The sequence below is a fragment of the Argopecten irradians genome, chromosome 6 (assembly GCF_041381155.1).
Source record: "Argopecten irradians isolate NY chromosome 6, Ai_NY, whole genome shotgun sequence".
Lineage (NCBI taxonomy): Eukaryota > Metazoa > Mollusca > Bivalvia > Pectinida > Pectinidae > Argopecten > Argopecten irradians.
In genome coordinates this window covers 8,741,231-8,763,095 of record NC_091139.1, presented here as the reverse complement: position 1 = coordinate 8,763,095, position 21,865 = coordinate 8,741,231, and the positions used below count along the sequence as shown (strand labels likewise).

Below are 21,865 nucleotides of genomic sequence, written 5' to 3'. Positions count from 1 at the left end.
GCTGCTGTTACATATTGAATCTTTGCTTCTCCCACACTTTCTGGGATAGTATGGAGTCACAAAGTATATAAACTTTCCTTTTTTGTGGTGCTTACGTAACAAGGAATTGTGAGACTAATAACATCCATTACTAGACCATTAACTATTTTTATGAATGGTAATTTGTGTTTAGTGAGATGGTCCAGGGAGGGAACTCTGTGTATTTGTTCATCTTTTATAGGTTTGTCTTTACCTTGAAAAGTTGTATACATATATAACTAAAACCGACCAATTCCATGACAAATGCGTCAGCTACTTTAGGGATTCCATCAGACTGGAATCATTCAGAAAGCAGCCACAAGTTTATAGTGTATTGTATATATATACCTTCACAACAACAGCTTGCACTTTTGTAAGGATACATGAATAATGTCTGGCATGAGAAAAGTTGATTATGCAGATATCACACATTTGGTGAATGCAAGCAGCCTGTAAGGCAGGACCAACACCTTGGGGAATAACTTCATACACGTCATGTTGGACCATCAAACACCATCAGGACTGCACGGCATGCCTAAGAAACTCTGATGTGTCTATAGATATGTCCTACATCATAGGTTACAATAGAAGTATTTGTCATGCTCAGCTGTATAGGTCTCTTTTGACTAGAGATTCTTTGTAAAATGCCACTGTAAGGCAGTCTATGATATTTAAGATGCTCCCCGCTGACAAATGGTATTTTTTTCACTATCAAAATCATGAGCATGATTCAGTTACAAAAGTTACTTACTTTACACCATTGCCACCATTGAAAAGTTTAAGCTTCTAATTTTACTTCAAGTTAAAAATATGAAAAATCAATTTAATTGCATCCCGAAAAAAATTCCATGTCACTATATCCTATATGGAATAAAGTAATGATTGCGCTTGCACCAAGGACAAAATAAATTAATTTAAAAAAAAAATTTGTGTTAATTAGACATATATATACACGAGTAAACACCAATTATTGTTCAAATGATGAATATCATTTATGCTATGTCGGCGGTGGAGCATCTTTAACGACAAAGATCTGAAAAATAACAAGGTTCTGATCAGGAAAGAAGAAGGGTGTTTCTTTTGTTCAAGCGTGTAAAAAGTCCATGGGGTCGACTTATTACATAGCTAAAAAGGTAATTGATTATGTTGGACGATATTGACTAATTAAGTGTCACAAAAAGTTGACTAATTAGCCAAGACATTGCTTACAAATTAGGTTAATTAGTATATGTTAACTAAATAGGTCATTATTACTTTTACATGGTTTATTTTGATAATAACCTCCTATTAACAGCAAGGGTCATTTAAGTATGTGCCATGGTTAAGGAGGGAAACCAGAGTACCTGGAGAAAAACCACTGACCTACAATCACTACTTGACAACTGTCCCACATGGATTTCTAACAAATAATTTTGCCGGGTACCATAGTAACTATAATGATGTCAGTACACACCATGTTAACTAATTAGGTCAATATTTACCACAACATTAATTCAATATTGACATTTGTTCATTTCGACTGATATAATTCAATATTGACATTTGTTCATTTCGAGTGATATACAATTTCATCTCTGGAATGTAGATATTTAAAGTATCTTCTGTAACAGTCTGTTAGATGTCTACAGTGGCTAATTACCTTTAGTTTTTGAAAGTCTGTATTGAGTTTGGCTGGTTTCTATAGATACCAGATATATCATATAATACCAGTTTGTATACAGGACTCCAGCCAAGTCACCCAAAGTTATTATAAACAACCTAGATCACTTCCTGGTGATGAATCACAAGTTGGCTTATGATATTAACTACATTATAAACTTAATTTATTGATTGTAAGACAAGTTATATAACTTACTGTACACAAATCACTTTGGATGGCTCGGATGTCAATGCAAGGGGTATTGAAGTGGGAGAAAACTGGAGTGCCTAGAGAAAACTTATGTGATATGGTAGGTGAATGAATCATTGAACCTCGGCCAGCTTAGTGAAAGGCTCCCCCCCCCCCCCCCCCCCAACCCTTCTATTATCTATTAGCTATATACTAGTTGTCACTAAACTCCAGGAAAATTCTCACCTGGGCTGTCAGTTTCAAGTTTCAGGGCTATTTCCAATCATACCTGTTTTTATAGCACATGTTTGCAAAATTTCAGGGGAAATTTCAATCCCACAGTACGTGCTGTCAGCAGATTTTAGGGAAATTTTTATTATCTTTTTTATTATCGAATGACACAATATCCACATGGTAAATTTTAAGATGAGAGGTTTTCAGTAAAATAGAGAAAATATCAAGGCTGTTTGATTTAGAAGAAAAAAAGCATTTGGTTTATTATAATGCTTTCAAGAGAAGGGTGTCTGATATCAAACACAGGTAAAAATATCTGGCATTGTTATACACCAGATTACACGACATAACTTCAATACATCTGTTTGCTTTATCAATATATTCAGAGATGGTTGTCAGGTAAACTTTTAAAAAAAGTACACATTGCTGTGTAGTTATGTATGATGTTGAGATAGAATCTGCAGTGTGATTTAAAATCAAAGGTGTCGCTATAAACATTGCTGTGATGCTATGTAAAACATTTGTAGTTGGGACAGAGGACATTGTCCCATAGACTATACAGCCGAGAGCTCTGATTGTTTACACAGACAGTGTTTATTCTCCTCAGTAAATATACTCTTGAATACACATCAGGCAACTAGGAGAATCTATCGGCTGCTGAAGTAGCCTCATGAAAATTAATATATTTATACATCGCAGTCATTAAATTAGCTCGAGGCCAGGCATTATTCTGTTACATTAGCTGCATAATAATCAAGGATTTTTCCGTCCTGTAGCACACCGCCGTAAGAGTGCAGTGGAGCTGCTGGAAGCTTCCAAGAGCGAGTATGTGAAGAGTCGGAGCGTCCTAAAAACCAAACAGGAGCTCAAACATCCAGAGAATCTCCACATCGGAAAGTAAGTATCATACATATCTCTATGGATGTAAGGCTATGTAAGTATCACACATATCTCTATGGATGTAAGGCTATGTAAGTATCACACATATCTCTATGGATGTAAGACTATGTAAGTATCACACATATCTCTATGGATGTAAGGCAGTGTGATCAACTATAACAACGTCTTATGATGTTTGACTATACAGTACAGTATTTTACCGACCACTGACTTTGACTGACCACTGACTTTACCGACAACTGATTTTATAGTCTTGTTACATCTGACTAAAGTGGATCTTTACTTTACTGACCACTGACTTTACTGACAACTGTGTTTACCGACATCTGACTACAGTTAAACCTGACTTTACCCACCACTGACTTTACCGACCACTGACTTTACTAACCACTTACTATACCAACCACTGACTTTACTGACCATTGACTTTACCGATCATTGACTCTACTGACCACTGACCTGAATGACCACTGACTTTAACAACATCTGTTATCATCTGACTACAGTGGAACTTTACTTTACTGACCCCTGATTTTCCTGACCACTGATCGAACAACATCTCGTGACACCTGACTACAGTGGAACTTTACTTTACTGACCCCTGACTTTACTGACCACTGATCGAACAACATCTCGTGACACCTGACTACAGTTGAACTTTACTTTACTGACCCCTGACTTTGCTGACCACTGACTTGAACAGCTTCTCGTGACATCTGACTTCATGCAATGAAATCTGAGTTTAGTACTGAATTTTGATAACACCCTGTCACATCAGACATATTGACTTAGTTCTGTGCAGTGTCAGTAGAGCCAGTTTTCATTACCTGAATCATTCATTTGTTTAAATGGAGCACTCCTAGATAGTCATAGATATGGTGTAAATATCATAATTCACAACTATTCTATTTCATTATTTCTCTCTCAAATAAGACTTCATATTTGAGATATAAAGACAATATATGGTTCAATCGATGAAATTTATGTTGAAATTACGTCTGATGATTTTATCTTTTGTGAGACCTTTACAAGGTTATATAGACTAGTAGCAAATTATTGTTATATAATGAGTATGGTCTATAATTCACCACATTTTGATTAGCTGACACATGAGCACAAAGGCGATTTTCTATGTGTTACCTGTAATAGGTTTAGTTTTATGTGATGTGAGGATTGAAAAACAGCTTATCATGCAGGCGAACCCTGCAGCTGTGAAATGGTGTAAATGGTATCTGTGATAGAGGTAAGCATATGATATATTGTATGTTAGATCTGAAAAAGACGTAAACGTTCCACGAGAGATTTCTTTGGTTTTGGTATCGGAGGATGTAGCTCTGGTTCCATGTATACATACATATATCTAAGCTTGGTAAGTAATTTTTTGACATATGTCAAAGGTTTTTTGGGGAAAATCCATTAAGTGTTCAAAATACATATCTGTGTTAGATGAAGGCTTTTTGTGGTTTGCTGCTCCACTGGGTCTGAGGAGCCAGCTAATAGATATCAGAAGTGTCTAGTGGGCAGTAATACTAGAGGGCTAACAATACATTACAAAAAATGGTTTGAATTTAGAAAACATTTTCATGCTGTGTTTTCATTCAAACCAGAGAGATTCTGATGTTTTTTCTGCTCTCTGTTGATACAACTAGACATTAGTGTACACTATACACACAGTAGGCAAAGTCTTTAGTCAGAATGTAAACAGGGACAAACCCGTAACCAATTCAATCATGTTTGTTTGAAAACAGATGTAAGACCGAGACATTTAATTGCAGTGTAGAGCTCTTGGATCATCAAATTATAGACTTTGCATGTGACAGACATTGCACCAATGCTTTTATAATCGATATTGTCTACATTACTACAGGCCAAAGACAAGCTGTCTGGGGCGATCTAAATCGGAATACTCCCTGGACTGGGGAGACTCGGAACGGAATGGAAACTGCTCTTTTATCATTGGAGGAGGACCTACAGCCTCTGTGTCTCCGTTTGATGAAAGAGATAAAACCAAGACTCGCCCCCCAGAACTTCCACCGAAACCATCAAAATCAACAATCTCGGAACGATTAAATCAGGTGCTTCAGGGTGTCAGTGACTCACCATCCAAAATCAACAATTCAGAAAATGGTCGACCTCGATCTATCAGTGCCAATTCTGCCTCGTCAAATTGTATAAGTGACAAATCTGACCAAAGTAACAATAACTGTGTTAGGAGCAGGACTAAAAGTATGAACTCCAAATCAAAGGATAGTGACAAGTCTCGGGAGTCCGAACCCAAACCGTCACGGTCCAGGGATCCGGAGAGACCTCCGCGATCACGTGACTGCCTTTTGCCTTCCACTTACCAGTCCTTAAGTACGTCCGTCACCGTGCTTGTAGAGAAACGATGTGCTGGATCCGCCACTACGCACACGCCCTCTGACACAGCAATCTTACGACGGAAGAAAAAAAACACTTCACAGGTCACAGTCTGACCTCAGCTGTCGTCATTCCAGAAATAGTTCCGATTTCTCCGATCTGAGTTCTAGACTTTCTCGTACGAGCACAGAGTTAGAACGCTTCTTCAATGAAATGGGCATAGACAAAAGTGTTCTTGATCCTATGATGAAGTTACAGCGCAACCATAAAAAAGAAAGTGACTATTTTGAGAGTTTAAGTTCGTTAGAACTCGGTTCCGAGGACCGCAGCTCATTGAGCGGAGTTTCTCAAGGCGCGAAGAGTCTAACAGAAAAGGATAAAAAAGAGGAAATTAAGGAACGAAGCTCATCTCAAGGAACACAGGTTGAGAAAAACGCACGAATAATCAAATGGCTGTGTAATGTGAAGAAGGCCAGATTCCCGCCCCCACAACAAGCATCCTAACATTTCATATTAAAGTATTGGTGAGTATCTAAAAGTCTGGGCAAATAATTCAGTGATGTTGTGATAATTATATACATATATATGTTAGACATATTTGTGCATAAGGGCAATTCATCTAGAATAGAATACATACATATATCTAAGCTTGGTAAGTAATTTTTTTAGACATATGTACCAAAGGTTTTTTGGGGAAAATCCATTAAGTGTTCAAAATACATATCTGTGTTAGATGAAGGCTTTTTGTGGTTTGCTGCTCCACTGGGTCTGAGGAGCCAGCTAATAGATATCAGAAGTGTCTAGTGGGCAGTAATACTAGAGGGCTAACAATACATTACAAAAAATGGTTTGAATTTAGAAAACATTTTCATGCTGTGTTTTCATTCAAACCAGAGAGATTCTGATGTTTTTTCTGCTCTCTGTTGATACAACTAGACATTAGTGTACGCTATACACACAGTAGGCAAAGTCTTTAGTCAGAATGTAAACAGGGACAAACCCGTAACCAATTCAATCATGTTTGTTTGAAAACAGATGTAAGACCGAGACATTTAATTGCAGTGTAGAGCTCTTGGATCATCAAATTATAGACTTTGCATGTGACAGACATTGCACCAATGCTTTTATAATCAATATTGTCTACATTACTACAGGCCAAAGACAAGCTGTCTGGGGCGGTCTAAATCGGAATACTCCCTGGACTCGGGAGACTCGGAACGGAATGGAAACTGCTCTTTTATCATTGGAGGAGGACCTACAGCCTCTGTGTCTCCGTTTGGTGAAAGAGATAAAACCAAGACTCGCCCCCCAGAACTTCCACCGAAACCATCAAAATCAACAATCTCGGAACGATTAAATCAGGTGCTTCAGGGTGTCAGTGACTCACCATCCAAAATCAACAATTCAGAAAATGGTCGACCTCGATCTATCAGTGCCAATTCTGCCTCGTCAAATTGTATAAGTGACAAATCTGACCAAAGTAACAATAACTGTGTTAGGAGCAGGACTAAAAGTATGAACTCCAAATCAAAGGATAGTGACAAGTCTTGGGAGTCCGAACCCAAACCGTCACGGTCCAGGGATCCGGAGAGACCTCCGCGATCACGTGACTGCCTTTTGCCTTCCACTTACCAGTCCTTAAGTACGTCTGTCACCGTGCTTGTAGAGAAACGATGTGCTGGATCCGCCACTACGCACACGCCCTCTGACACAGCAATCTTACGACGGAAGAAAAAAACACTTCACAGGTCACAGTCTGACCTCAGCTGTCGTCATTCCAGGAATAGTTCCGATTTCTCCGATCTGAGTTCTAGACTTTCTCGTACGAGCACAGAGTTAGAACGCTTCTTCAATGAAATGGGCATAGACAAAAGTGTTCTTGATCCTATGATGAAGTTACAGCGCAACCATAAAAAAGAAAGTGACTATTTTGAGAGTTTAAGTTCGTTAGAACTCGGTTCTGAGGACCGCAGCTCATTGAGTGGAGTTTCTCAAGGCGCGAAGAGTCTAACAGAAAAGGATAAAAAAGAGGAAATTAAGGAACGAAGCTCATCTCAAGGAACACAGGTTGAGAAAAACGCACGAATAATCAAATGGCTGTGTAATGTGAAGAAGGCCAGATTCCCGCCCCCACAACAAGCATCCTAACATTTCATCGTAAAGTATTGGTGAGTATCTACAAGTCTTGAGAAAGTATTCAGTGATGTTGTGATAATTATATATATATGTTAGACATATTTGTGCATAAGGGCAATTCATCTGAATAGAACATTTGGCCACAAAAAAATCTCTTTACTATTCATTTGTGTAGCATAATAGATAGATTTTATGTAACGAAAAATGGGACCGCAGTGGCCAAATGGTTAAGATGTCTCGAATCCCATGTGGGGCAGTTGCCAGGTACCAGTGCTGGTTGGTAGTTTTTCTCTGGGAACTCTGGCTTTCCTCCACCAACGCCCTGTATTGGTGTAAACACCTTTATTTTAGTGAAAAGTTCATTTTGAACACTATATAGTGCAATGGTAAATTTACGTAATTACCATGATATATGCTTATTATTCAAGTGCTAACATTTTCACTGGCAGTGTTCCAACGCATGTAAGATTTTTTTCCAACTTCCTTCAGGCTGCCAATAAATCATTGTTGGAATTTTGTGAAACATTTTCACTGAATAGAAATTTATAATTGATGTTAAGAAAAATTGATTTCTTCTCTTCAATTATTAATTGCTAGAAATATGATACATTGAATACAAAGAAAATTGATTTGATCTTTTCATCATCTGTTATGATGTGCAACTGCAGGTGGTATGAGTCTGACAATGTAAATTGTTTATTCATGTTAACTGATCACTTAATGAGGCAGATTTTATTGAAAACATTTGTAGTGTCTTCATTAGCTTCTATTGTTGTTTCTTTCAAGGTCAAACTAGAATGATTTATTGATAAGTCAACAATGTCTAAGTGTTGCTGTTCAAAAACCCATGACAAACAACTTTGACTAAATATTTATCTAATTCCACCCTCCCCCTCCACAACGAAGTTAGTGTGGAGGTGTAGTAGACACAATGATTGACTGACTACTCCTCCTGAACAACTGGAGGGATTTTGATGAAACTTGGTGGCAGTGATCCTTACACAGTGAAGAATCATGTTGAGTGGGGAGTGGGTTTTAAGTTGGCCTCCTGGACGATGGTTCTAGTTATGAAAGTAAATTGCATTGTTTGATACATTCTTTGCTGACAGATATTACCCTCCCTTTCACTCATTTATACAATAACACAAAGACACAAGACAAATTCAAATGATTTAATGGAAGTTTCCTAATTATATAAAGTCACATTATGAATTTTGGCATTTCTTAGGGCTACTTTGTAAGGTTATTTAGGATATAAATAACTCAGGCAATTTTTATAGATATAAATACCCCAATGCACCAGGGGAATTCCCTTAGATGTGAGGTTGACAAAGTTCCCAAAATATGTACAACTTGGGGGATAAAAATTCAAATATGTTGAATTATAAGGCCAGCTAAGTAAGATAGGATTAAGTTGACGTGATAACATTAATGTAAATCACATTTATGACTATGGAAAAAGGAAATTGTTTCTTGTGGAGATTGGCCATACAAAAGAAAAATAGAGACCATATGAACACATTTCAGTCAAACCTGTCTATAATGTCCACGCTGAAAACCAACAAAATTGATCTTTATACACAGGTCAAATTGTGCTGATGAAATTAGAATTATGGGATCAAAAGTAATTTATTTTCTTGTTAAACAGATGGTCTTTGTATAAAGCTAATCACTGAGACAGATCATTTCCTTTGTCTTTTACTACATTTAATATACTGAAATTTTCCTTTTGTTAAATTTCATGTATATAATGTGATTTTATATTTTGATATTATTTTGTCTGTTTCTAGTTCCAGTTTGTGAGTGTTGGTGTGTATGATAGTGACCTTTCTGTGCTTCCTTGACCTTCCTGAGCCAACCAATCAACTCCAAATCTATTTAAAGAAAAAACTTCATCAAAGACTGCCACATCCAAATACGGAAAACATGCAGATCCTACATACAGAATTATAGAGCAAGGCATTCACCATTGTCAGCTAAGGCACAAAGTACCTGTATAGTTACCTGTATGTAAACAAAGTACCTGTATGTATACCATATTGGTATTTTACAGAGTTATCTACCCTTAGTGTTGAAAAAAACCAACACTAGTTTCAATTACAAAATAATGAGGTCACAATCGATACCTACCTTCAAGGGCAGATAACTCTGTAATATACAAAGACGGACGATAGTGTTAGTGTTACAATTTTATTTCATGTACAGCAGGCACAAATGATGGATTAATTGTAAAATACAAAGTGAAGTATTATTTTCATGGCTGGTAATGGGAATAAAACAGAATTAGAAAAAGATATAATCCATAATTCCATGATGTAACATGTGTTTATAATACAAATTTTTCAGTTTATGTGTAAATTCATTCTTCTCAATGGTCAAATTCAATGCAGAGCTCCGGAGGACAAATGGTTTTATGATTGAACATTCTTAAAAAGAAACTTTTTTGAGCATTTTAATTTCAATATTTTTACTGTAAAATCTCGTTAGACCGTTATCTTATTCAACTAGGTTGCATACCAACCGTAAGTAGTCTGTATCTTATCATGAAATTGTTATTAGTTATCTTTATAACATTGAACAGTTGTATGATTATTTTGCATATAGTACAATCTTTTTTTTTAAATAAACATTTTAAAATCAAATTAATTGCTCTGTGTACAAGTTTTGGGTTAAAGTTGAACCTGGTATTACGATGTGTTGTTTGTTTGATGTTTGTGTTACTTTAAGTGCTGTAACTGACATGTAACATACATACCACTCTTTCTTTTCCTTTTTATATAATTTTATTCTAAACCCTATTAATACAGTTTTATGTATTTATCAATTATACAATTATATATCATATTGATATACAGCATTTGTTTATGATTAGTGTTCAAAAACTAACAACATAGGATTTAATTACATCTAAATCCGTACAAAAAAAAAGTTACCACAAAACCATGTAAAATCTTCTGGATTTATTGGAAAACAAATATTTGGGTCAAAGTTTATGCTGTGGTTCACAAACTTTTATGCAACATTGATAAAATTTGTTACGTTTTCAATTTTATTTTTAGTTAATATTGTATAATTAAAATGTAGCATATAATTATATACCAGTACTACACACAAAGAATGTTGTTTGATTGGAATATGGAGATGTTTTTTATGGAGATGATTGTGAATTTTTTTTATTTGTGAAAGTGCATAGAGAACTATAGTTGTTTGTAAAATGTATCTGTGAAGTTTGTGAGAATGAAATACAGATTTTTTTTTGTCAGTAGAAAACATCTAGGATACACTTTTATATGATGTAACTGCCTTTACAGCAGCATAGTCTATCATATAGATTTCAAAACTCAGGGGCTTGACAGGAAATACCAACGCATGTACCATCTCTATGTATGATCACAATACTTTTATGTATACCAGTAAGGAACATCAGAAATTTTTGTCAAGTCCCTGTGATTTCAAATTACATGTATCAAGGTTCTGCACTGTATCAGAGTGCCTTTGTGTGTGTGGTCAGAATTTAAGTGCTTGGTGATTAAGAACTTTTTAAGTCAGAAATGATGTTTAAATGATTATCATGCTCATTAAAATTAACCAAGAGATGATTTAATAATCGTAATTGTTTATATTGCATATTAACCAATACATTCAATTGGCTGAAGATAATAGTAACTGATGTGTTCTGCTAATAATCTGTCTCTTTCCGTTTTAAAAAAAACATGACTGATGTAAAACATTCAGCTGATGGGTTTCTTAGGGTTAAAATTTTCAGGATATGATCAACGTTTATGATCATTTCTTGATATACAAATTACTGTCATGCAAATACATATTCTGTATATATATATATATATATATATGGTGGTTAAGATGTCCCCACATGTTACCACCAGCCCTCTGGGTCACAGCTAGGTTTGAATCCTATGTGGTACAATTTCCAGTTACAGTGACCATAGCTTAGTGGTTTTTCTCTGGGTACTCCAGCTTTCATCCACCTGCTAATTAAATCGGATACGTCTTGAAATGACCCTGGCTGTTACCATTCAAACCAAAGTTATATGATCATTCATTCATTTATAGCTGTGCTGGTTTAAAATTCACAAATTGTTTTATATCTATAAGTGATACATTATATTGATATGTTTATAAAGCAAGCAGACACCAAATTAGAATTTTAGATCTATGAAATGATTTGTCATATTTATGCAATATGTAATATAAAATAAAGGAGTATAAATGTAATTTCTTTAGTATGTGTTGTGGATACTCTATGGATATTCAGTCAAGGGGACATAACTCCTCAGTATGGATGTCAATTCTTAAGTAGTGAAAAATTCATCAAATTATGTAAAGGGCTATTCCATTAAAACATCAACCCCTGCCCCTGAACTCTAGGTTTTGTTTGTAAAGGGCACCTGCTAATTTCCATCTTCACATACAAAAATTTTATAATTGGGAAGGATATTCAGCCATGGTTGTATTGATTTGTTTTTACATTATATCTTGGTTGGATAGTATTTTTATGGAAAGGTCCATTTAAAAATACCAAATCGCACTCTTTCAAAATTTAATTTTTAAATATGAAAATAATGCTTCAATTCAGTGTGAAAAAACTCTGTTTCCTACTGAATGTTGTTTTAGAATCTTTCGTAAGTAAAATCTTGAATATTAAATTATGAACAGTGAAATATCAGTGGTAATTTCAATGTTCCATTTTTGGTAATAGATAATTATACATAATGTAAATAACAGAACACACGAGAGATACAATAACAATTTAATTTATTAACAACACGATTTACCAGACACATTTAATTTACACATCAGTATGTTCTGAAAATGTATCGATTTACAACAAATCACAGAATAGCTTAGATGACTATTATATCAATCAAATAATACTCAATGGTATACATGTATTGTATGCACACTTTAAGACAACATTAATAACGCTAATTGAAGTACTTTTTACTATTTACATAAATGTATATAATGGTCCTTTACCTCGATTCTTTGAAAAATCTTATTTTACAAGAGTATGAGGATATCATCATAATACCCCCTCCCCCATCCAATAACATCGTGTTTATATATACACAATAATTTTTCATTTTAATTTATAGACTTGAATTAATAGATTTAAACAAAAATGATTGATTGATCAATCAAACAAACAAGGATTATACATCTAATTATGAGCACCAGTCAAACATAAAACTGAAGAAGAAAAAAAGTTGAATTATTCTTATGAATTGTGCACTGCACTGATTTGCATCTCGACACTAGATATGAAAACTTGTATACATACATACTTCAACATAGAATTCGATTAAAAACTCAACAGAACACAATATAATTAACACCAACAATTTAACTGTAGTAACAAATCACAGTACAGCTTAGATGTCCAAATTGTTATTTAACAATTCAATGATATTCAATGGTATTGTTTGCTTATAGAAAAAAAAATCATATAATATTCTATTTACATATTTGTTGCTTGACTACCATGTAGCTTCTAGGAGAAAAATAACACTTCTCTGGTGCAAAACATTTGAAAGAATCATTATACATGTAATGCAAAAAAATATGTTATAAATCTTAAAATAAATGTTATTAATCTTCAAGTGTATTTAACCTGAATTAATCAGATTTCAAACACATACTTATTCCAAACAACAACAATGATAAAGTTAAATGGGGCAACCACAAATACTATTATTTTATAAACTGACTGTGCACTGCACTAGGGAAGCATTTCATCTACTTCAAACATGGAAAAAATGATAAAGAATACAAGTTGAACATCTTGGCGACATACATTATGATCTATTAGAGGAACTTCCTTTCGTTTTACTCATGTCATTACTGAGAGAGTGAAACAAAGGGAACTATTAAACAAATTTATAAATTATATATCAATTTACCTGAATTTTGCTTTATGATTCTTCATAACAAATAACTATGGTATAAATCTATATTATTTAACATTGATAAGTTATCACATTTTAATTGGAACCAAATACCTAATCAATGAGTAGAAACACATTGACAAGCTTAAATGAAACAACAGATTAACAATGAAACAAAATAACACACTGATGATTAAGGGGAAGTAACTCAGTATCTTCTCGCTTACTTATCAGTGTTGGATATCACAGTACTGCTTGGTTCAGCTATTTGGCTGTTTTCTTACAGAAATACAGCCTCAAAACATAATATATATATTAACATCATTGGTTCTCAAAACAAATGAACCCACATATGATCAACAAAGTGTAACTCATACTTGTAAATTAATGCTCCGTTACACTGCACCCAGCTGCATGTTTGTGTACAAAAAAGAAGACTTGCACACCTGTACATACATTGTATGTATGCAGAAATACAGATGTAGATAAAACTGAATCTGTCCAATAAATACTCAATCTCAAATTGGTCATTGGGATTCAGATGGACAGCTCTATGGAGGATCCATTATTGAGAACATGTAACAATATAAATTAATAACTTGAAAACAGGAATTAATGAGAGAACAAATTGATTACACATAATACATCTTTTTTGAAGTTATAAATGAATTAAAAACAGACTGGTAAACAAATAAACCTAGAATAGAAACAGGTATTCATTGCAGTTATAGTAAAACTATCACTCCATTCTAAACTATTCAGGCTTCGGATAGCCATCAGTACCATACACGATGTCATTAGTTATGTGTACCATTTTTAAAATTGGTAGGCCTATATCAGTTTTTCTAAATTTTATCATGGTCTGAGACCAATAGCTAATTTCACTATGCTATACTGTACTTATCAGCAATGCATTGTGTGTAACATAAAGTCATGCAATCAACCATGGGTCTACGATGATGATATTTTATTGGCCAAACAAAATCGTATACCATTCAGTTCAGAATGCACTTTTCATTGACTAAACAGAAAAGAGATGAAAATTAATTTTAAACACATTTTATAGCAATAAATATGTGTGGCCTGACATAATGACTGTTTTCTTTTGTTTTCTTTTTTTTTTTTTTTTTTACTTGGAGAATTTATATAAAACACTGAAAATTGACATATGATCAATTACAATATTTCCATTGGCATTAACTTCCGATCCAAGTTAACATTATTTCCTTGTACTATAATTTCTTGTTCAGTGTGGTTTAAAGTTTGGATGTAAATGTTGAATCTTCTGCCTTTTTGACAGTCCAATTCTCCGGGGTTTTCTACATAAAGGTAGGGGTGTCACCTGAATCAGCTGAACATAACCTGAAAATCAATTATACATAATATAAAAATATCTATAACATCTTTACCATACACATTGTCAATCTATCGTGGATAACATATGCTGTATATGCTTTCCATCCTGTTTACAAAATGTTTCTGTACCTCAATCACTTTTAAACTTTAAACTTAATTGTAATTCTTTTTAGGTTCCCCTTTCTCACAGGAAATTGAAAATAGTTTGAGCTGTCACTTTAAAATAGATAAAAAAACGTCTTTAAAAAAAAAGGAATTGCATGAACTAGTGGATTATCAAAACATCAACAATTACTTTCAGATATTCAAAGGTTCTCTTCTTTCCACCATATTAGAGCAAAAGTATACAGTGCTAGTTTACTTGGTTTAACTGTTTTTCTAAAATTTTAGCACAAAAATGCAGTTGATACTCATTCATCCCCTGAAGTCCAGTCTTAATTGATGAAAGTATGCAATACTGTAAAACGACTTTCTTTCATTAACATTCGCAGATTAAATGAAATTATTATCACTATAAATGAAGTAGATACTAATTCACAAAGATAAACTATAGCCAATTTACTTGGATTGCGAAATTAACAATAACACAATTAAGTTGTGAAAGAAAGTTGGTTTACAATAAATTGTCACCTAATTTCTAAATATTTCTACTGAAAGTTGAAATGGCCAGAAATATCCATATGCTATGACTTTTTATGGATTTATTTAAACTTCTATCCATCACTGATATTACCTAAATAAAACAACAAACTTACCATCATGTTCATCTTTCTTTGGAACAATAGCATCAGTATCAAATGAAGGCACATATTTCCATTTAAAGGCCCCACCTTCCCTTACAGTTGTGTCCTCATCAGGTAAGCCATCATCTATAACAGAATTTCACATCATTATATTTCAGGTAAAAAAGATATTTCTGTTTTAAACATAATACCAAAGATATGTAAATACTTATCCTCTTAAATGCCCCTTACTTATGCACTAATCATGTCAAATAAATACTACTATATAATGACATAGTAACTAAAAAGTTTTATTTATTTATCTTTTTTTATTTTTTTTTTTTTTTTTTTTTTTTTTTTATAATTTTGAGATAGGGAAATCATAACTTCTTTTTCTTAAGAAGCAAATGGTTCTTGGAACACAATATAAAGTTTAGATTTTTGTTGTTTGGACCAACCAAATTAGCATTAATTTATTATTTTGTGGATTTGCCACCTGAGTCTCAGAATATCAAACTCATCATTATTATTGTCTATGACAAAAAGAAAAGTTTTAAACTGAGGAGAGATAATCAAGTATATAAGAATTATAAGCTTAGAAATTCTTATCAGCAACTTTAGAGACTGGTGGCCTGTCTTAATAAGTCCTAATTTTAAACTAAGGGGAGATAATCCAGTATTTCTTTTTTTCTTTTATGTTTTTTTTTTTTTTTTTTAACATTTTACATGTTAATATAATTCAGCTGCAGAATTCTTATGAACATTGGCGGCCAGTTTAACATTCTCCTGCATTTTACTTGAATACATAACGGTATATCAAATTTAAAAGTAGGGGGAGATAATCTACTTTTAGAATTTACTTTAATACATATTAAATCAAATGCATTTGAGTATAAGAAAAAAGTTGGATGTTATAAGCAAATGTGTCATTCAAATGACCTAGTAAAAGCTACATACACAAAAGTAGTCTTTGAATGAGACTGATCAAAATGATAACATCTTTAGTTCAATATTATGAAAAACTATGCATGGAGAATATGATAAATAACAGTTTTGATAAACCTATAACCTAATTCTAATTACTTTTCTAAATACTAAACTTAATCATGTAGAATTCAAAGATCTTGAGTATGATTGACTCATAAACACTTAGGAGAAGACTAAATATAATGTCTTTTTTTAAGTTTTCAGTTTATGTGCTTTATTACCCAATTCTACCTTACCATTTTGAATTCCTTGCTTATCTGTATCCACAGCAGAAACTTCAGCACACATCTCATTTCCTATTGATGAATTTTCATTCCATTTCTTCGAAGCTATAAAGAAAATAGCATATTTTACAGGGTGGAATATCAGATAGTTATAATATTGAACCTCATTGGAAAAATAAAGTGTGCAAATAAGTTGCAAGATTTCAATACATGTACATGTATTATATTACACAAGAGTTTAAGATGATTTCACTTGGATATACTTGTGAGTGTGTACATATATTATAAATTGACTTTTTCTTCAATTTTCATGCACTTTAATCACTAAACAAGATTAGATAACTCTGTAATAGACAAAGATGGAATATATACTGATGCCTACATCATAAACCAAATGATCATATGTGAAAATTTGACACAACCATGCTATTACCTCTAGAACAGCTATAAATGCAGGCATCTTCCTGTGGCAGAATCTGTTCAGCAGCCTCAACAGATGGCACCGCCTGATCATCTATCCTTGTTTTATATTGCATGTTGATGCATCTCCTTTTCACATTTGGCTCCTCTGTCATAAACTTAGACTCCTCTATACCAGCAAATGTTCTTTTAGATCCACACAGCATTTCTTCAGAACGATTCTGAACCTGCTTACATTGTAGAGCTCCATTTTGTTTTGCTTCTAGTGTTTGATCTTTCAAATGTTTACGTAAATCAAAACTACTCTCAGGTCCTTCCATCTCAAGATAAGTGGAGATCTTAGTGTCACACTCATCGGCCAATGGTCTGTGGGATTTAGTTATTGTAATAGGACATTGAACATTAGGCTGGTATTCAGTGCTGTGATAATGTTTGAAGTTGTTGCTTTCAGATTCTGAAATAATATTTGGTTGTTTGGCATTTTCATCTTCATAAAACATCTTTTCCTCCTGAAGTGTTGTGCCCTCTATAGTATGTTTCCCTACAACGACAGATTGTTGTGATACTTGCCCAAGAGGACCACCTTCGTGTGGGTCTTGTTCTTGTTTAGCAGATTCAATAACCAATTGGTCCAATTCCTTGTCTTTCATATATGATTTGTCTGACTGAACGTTTTCAATGAATTCTTCATTTGCTTGATTTTGTGTCCAATTTTTCAAATAAGTCTGGTCTTGTTCCTTCAATTCTTTGGTTGCTTCAGTTTGTATCTTATCTTGTTTAGAAGTTATTGATTCTTGCCCATTAATTCCTACACTCACTCCACCTTGTTCAGAAGTCTGATATTGTCCAACAGATCCTATGATGATTTTATCCTGCTCCTGATTCTCCTCACAAGTCCAATATTGTTCTGTTGATTGTATGGTGGAATGATTTTGTATGCCAGAGTCCAAACAAGAATGATCTTGTTCAATTAAGTCTTCAGCTGTTTGCTCATATACATCTCTCTGCTCTGTAGACAAATCTTGTTCAATCAATTTATTAGGTTTGAGATTTTTTTCCTCATTCTTCTTGGATGTAAAATCTTTATCAATAATTTCTGCTGTTCTACATTGCTCAGTATTTTGCTTAGAAGTTGGATCTTGTTCTGAAGTTTCTTTTGCACTTTTTGCTCGAAAGTTGGATCTTGTTGAACAGTTTCTGAATGGATCACATGATCTTTTGCGCCATTTTGCTCAGAAGTTGAGTCTTGTTTAACAGTTTCTGCATCCACATGATCTTTTCCACCATTTTGCTCGAAAGATGAATAGTGTTGATTATATTTCATTATCATTTGCTCTTGATCATTTATAAGATTCTCAGATTTTTCACGTTCAGTTGATTTTATTGTTGTTTGATATTGTTTGGTCTCATTTTGGCATAAAGTCTTGTTTTGTTCTGTAGATTCTATTGTCATCAGATGTTGTTCTCCATTACTGTTTTCAGAAGTTGTGTTTTGTTCATCATTTAGTTCAGAAGTCTTCTTTTTTTCATTGTTTAACTTAGAAAACTCTTCTAGTTCAACAAATTCAGAATTTGGATGACTCTGTTGCTCATTTCCTTCAGGAGACTTGTCATAATCAACAGATTGTTCGGACATTTCACATTTTGAACTCTCTGGTATTTCTATTGTGGGATCTTGCTTCACACATTCTTTACATTGATTTCCTTTCATGATGTTTTCTTGACAGTTCATTTCCTCATCTTTTTCAATATTTCGGATATATACTTGTTCCTGCTGAGTTTCCTGTGACTGCTGGTCTTGTGAAACACATTGCTCATACAATGATTCTTCTGTCACATCTTCCTGTTCAAAGGATGCTTCAAATTTCTGGTTTTTTAATTCATTTTGTTGAGTGACCTGATTTTGATCAAGTTCTTGCTCTACTTTTCCTTCATCTTTCTGAGACTGAACAAAAAGATCAAACACTTGACATTGTACGATTTCCAGAATACTGTTATCTTTTTCAGCACATTGCTTTGATGTCTGTGATTCTGTGTGTTTGTTTTCTTTGGTGATTTTTAACAGATCTGTGTGCTGCTCTTCAAGTATTGGTATTTCAACAGATAAATGACCTTCAAACAGTGTTTGACCTTCAATACCAAAATCATGCTTGTATAGTTTTTCCACAGTAGTAGTTACATTGTTTTGAACTTGTGTTTTAATATCACAATTTAGATGTACTTCAATGCTGTTTGTATGATCCATATCTTTATCCTTCAGACATGAAGGATTGGGCATTGGATTGAGTTTATTTGCGCGATCCATATCTTCTTTCCTCTGACATGAATGGACATTGTATGCTGGACTTTGTTGATATGTCTGATCAGCGCCTTCATCCTCCTGACATGAATGAATGCTGTGCTCTGAATTTGACAAATTTGTTGGATCCTTATCATCATCTTCCGGACATGAATGAATGTTTTGCTCTGGATTGGGTATAATCATCAAATCCATATCTCCATCAGCACATAAATGATCACTGCACTCTGGATTAGGAATAATTGTCAAATTCATATTCTTATGCTCCAAACATGAACGAACTTTGTGCAATGTATTGGGAATGTTCGTCAAAGTCTTATTTTTATCTTCCTGACAAGAATGTACAATTTGTTCCTGAATGGGTAGCTTTGCGTGGTCGTCTTCTGTATCTCCTTCAACAAGCTCCACAAGGACTTCTTCAATATGTGCTTCTTTTATATCAAAGAGTTTTACTTTGTCATCATGAAGATTATACTTATTTTTCACAAAATTGTCATCTTCATCAACGATCAATTTATTCCCTATTTTTCCTGGAGATGAAACATCAGGCTTCCACTGCCTAGATTCTGTGTGATCTGTACCTATTACCAAATGATCATCCATTTCTGAATGAGTAACAGAACTGTTTCCTTCTCCCTCAAAAAGGTGTCCATCCGCATTGTTAATTTCTGTTTCTGTATGATCTGTGTCTATTACCAAATGATCATTCATTCCTGAATGATAATTAATAGAATTGTTTCCTTCAATCTCAGAAAGATGTTCGTCTGAATTGTTTCTGGTTTCTTTTTCAGACTGAGCTGAAGTTGAGGAATAATGGTCCAAAGTTGATTTTTTTTCATTATCTTCAATACTTCCTCTAAGTTCTTGACTTGGAATTAACCCCTGAGAACATCTGTCAACTATGTAGGAAAGGACATCTCGGACACTTTTTGTTATATTCATATCAATAATCACTGAATTTCCCTTTTTTCCAACACTTTGCTCAAAAGCTAGATCACCTAGTTCAAGTAAGATGTCAACCATCACTTTCTTGCTTCCTTCAATGTCCATCTTTGGATTTTACCTGCAAAAATTACTTTTGAAAATAAGAAAAGTCATATTAACCTTTTATCACTCAATCATCAGGCAAAAAAAAAAATTTAAAATGTTGGTTGTTAAAGTGAACAGTCGGGCAAGGATGGCTAAAGTCGGTAAAAATGGTGTGAATGTATCCAGTATAATTTCTTATGAAATGGAAAAATAAAATCTCTCGCCAAAATCTGTCTGCGTACGAAGAAATTAATTTAAAGTATAGGAATCCTAATACGTCCTCCCGGCTGACTATGTCCATAGTTACATTTACACACAGCCTCGCTTTCAATGTTTTCAACGTTCCTTTACTTTAATAGTCAGAACTGGGAAACGCAAGCAGAACTTGGCCGTCGTATTAATATGTGAGAACTTTTGGAAGGCCAATGAACGCATTTAGACTGGTTTTCTTTGCCCGACTATTCACTTTAACTTGTTTTGCGAAAAATCAATATTTTTTATCAGTACCGGCAGGTGACCAGTTCACGCTGGATATCAATTCTCGCCATCGCATTATTGACTAAATTTTCGGGGATATTGTAGAGATACAGATGCGATGGTGAGAATTGGCATTTGGCTATAACTGGTCGCCTGCCAGTTCATATTCTGTCTTTAATATGGGATACATGTAGCATAGCAAGGCCACTAATATTCTAGGAATCAAACCCATGGTTTAGAATCAGGTAAGATGATTAAAGTCTTAATAAATTTCAGATTATATTTCAAACTTTCATTGCAACATGCTTCCCTTTTGATGATAGGCCTGCCTACCACAAGTACTGGCAGTAGGCTACATTTTCTCTTGTTTTTATCCTTAAATTGAAACTGTCTGAATTTCATTTAAACCGTGATAAATAAAATTGAAATTTAAACAATGACAATGTGTATTTTTGATCACAAAACGTGTAAAGAACAAGCCGATTTTAAGTTTAGCCTATTCTGTCATTACTGGTAGCCACTTCCTAGCAGACGACAAACCCGTAAATCTTATTTAGTTCGTGCTAAAAGGAAATTGTAACATAAAACATATTTTATATCGGCAAAAACTTTCAAACTTACATATTAGATACTCTTATGTTTTAGTCTTCTTCTCTATACATGTCAATGAAAACAAGACGAAACACATTCCACTTTCATGTCGGGAACTCTGGACGACGTCTGCTTTTGACAAACGAGCACGTGCTTTTGTTGTGTGTATTTGAAGTCTCGCGAGACTCTCGTGTCCAGCGAGAACTTATCAGATGTGACTTCCGACGATATTTTCATCTTCTGTAACCCTAGCTTGTCACCAGAGAAGACTCGTATTGATTTTGCAGTTAAATACCAGGAACGTTCAGGCTGATCACCAGTTGATATTAGGTAAGAACTCGAGGTTCAGCGTGACTTAGATAAGTCCTAATATGGAAGCC

General features: G+C 34.1%; 2 protein-coding genes across 2 annotated transcripts in view; one reads left to right on the top strand and one right to left on the bottom strand.

Moving 5' to 3' along the window:
* The window catches only part of LOC138324901 (protein FAM110B-like), a 44,968-nt gene extending 33,258 nt beyond the window's left edge, over positions 1-11,710 (top strand). The window contains exons 3-5 of the mRNA XM_069270131.1: positions 2,857-2,977; positions 6,493-7,506; positions 9,265-11,710. Coding sequence (XP_069126232.1) covers positions 2,857-2,977; positions 6,493-7,486 — 1,115 coding nt within the window. The 3' untranslated portion in view covers positions 7,487-7,506; positions 9,265-11,710. The remainder of the gene's footprint in view (positions 1-2,856; positions 2,978-6,492; positions 7,507-9,264) is intronic.
* Positions 11,711-12,233: 523 nt separating this feature from the next.
* On the bottom strand, positions 12,234-21,864 carry LOC138324899 (myb-like protein X). Its single transcript, XM_069270130.1, is given in 6 exon segments — positions 12,234-14,742; positions 15,492-15,605; positions 16,682-16,774; positions 17,103-18,315; positions 18,318-20,451; positions 21,516-21,864. Coding segments are annotated over 5 exon segments (3,657 nt in total). The 5' UTR covers positions 20,439-20,451; positions 21,516-21,864; the 3' UTR covers positions 12,234-14,626.
* Position 21,865: the final 1 nt, after the last annotated feature.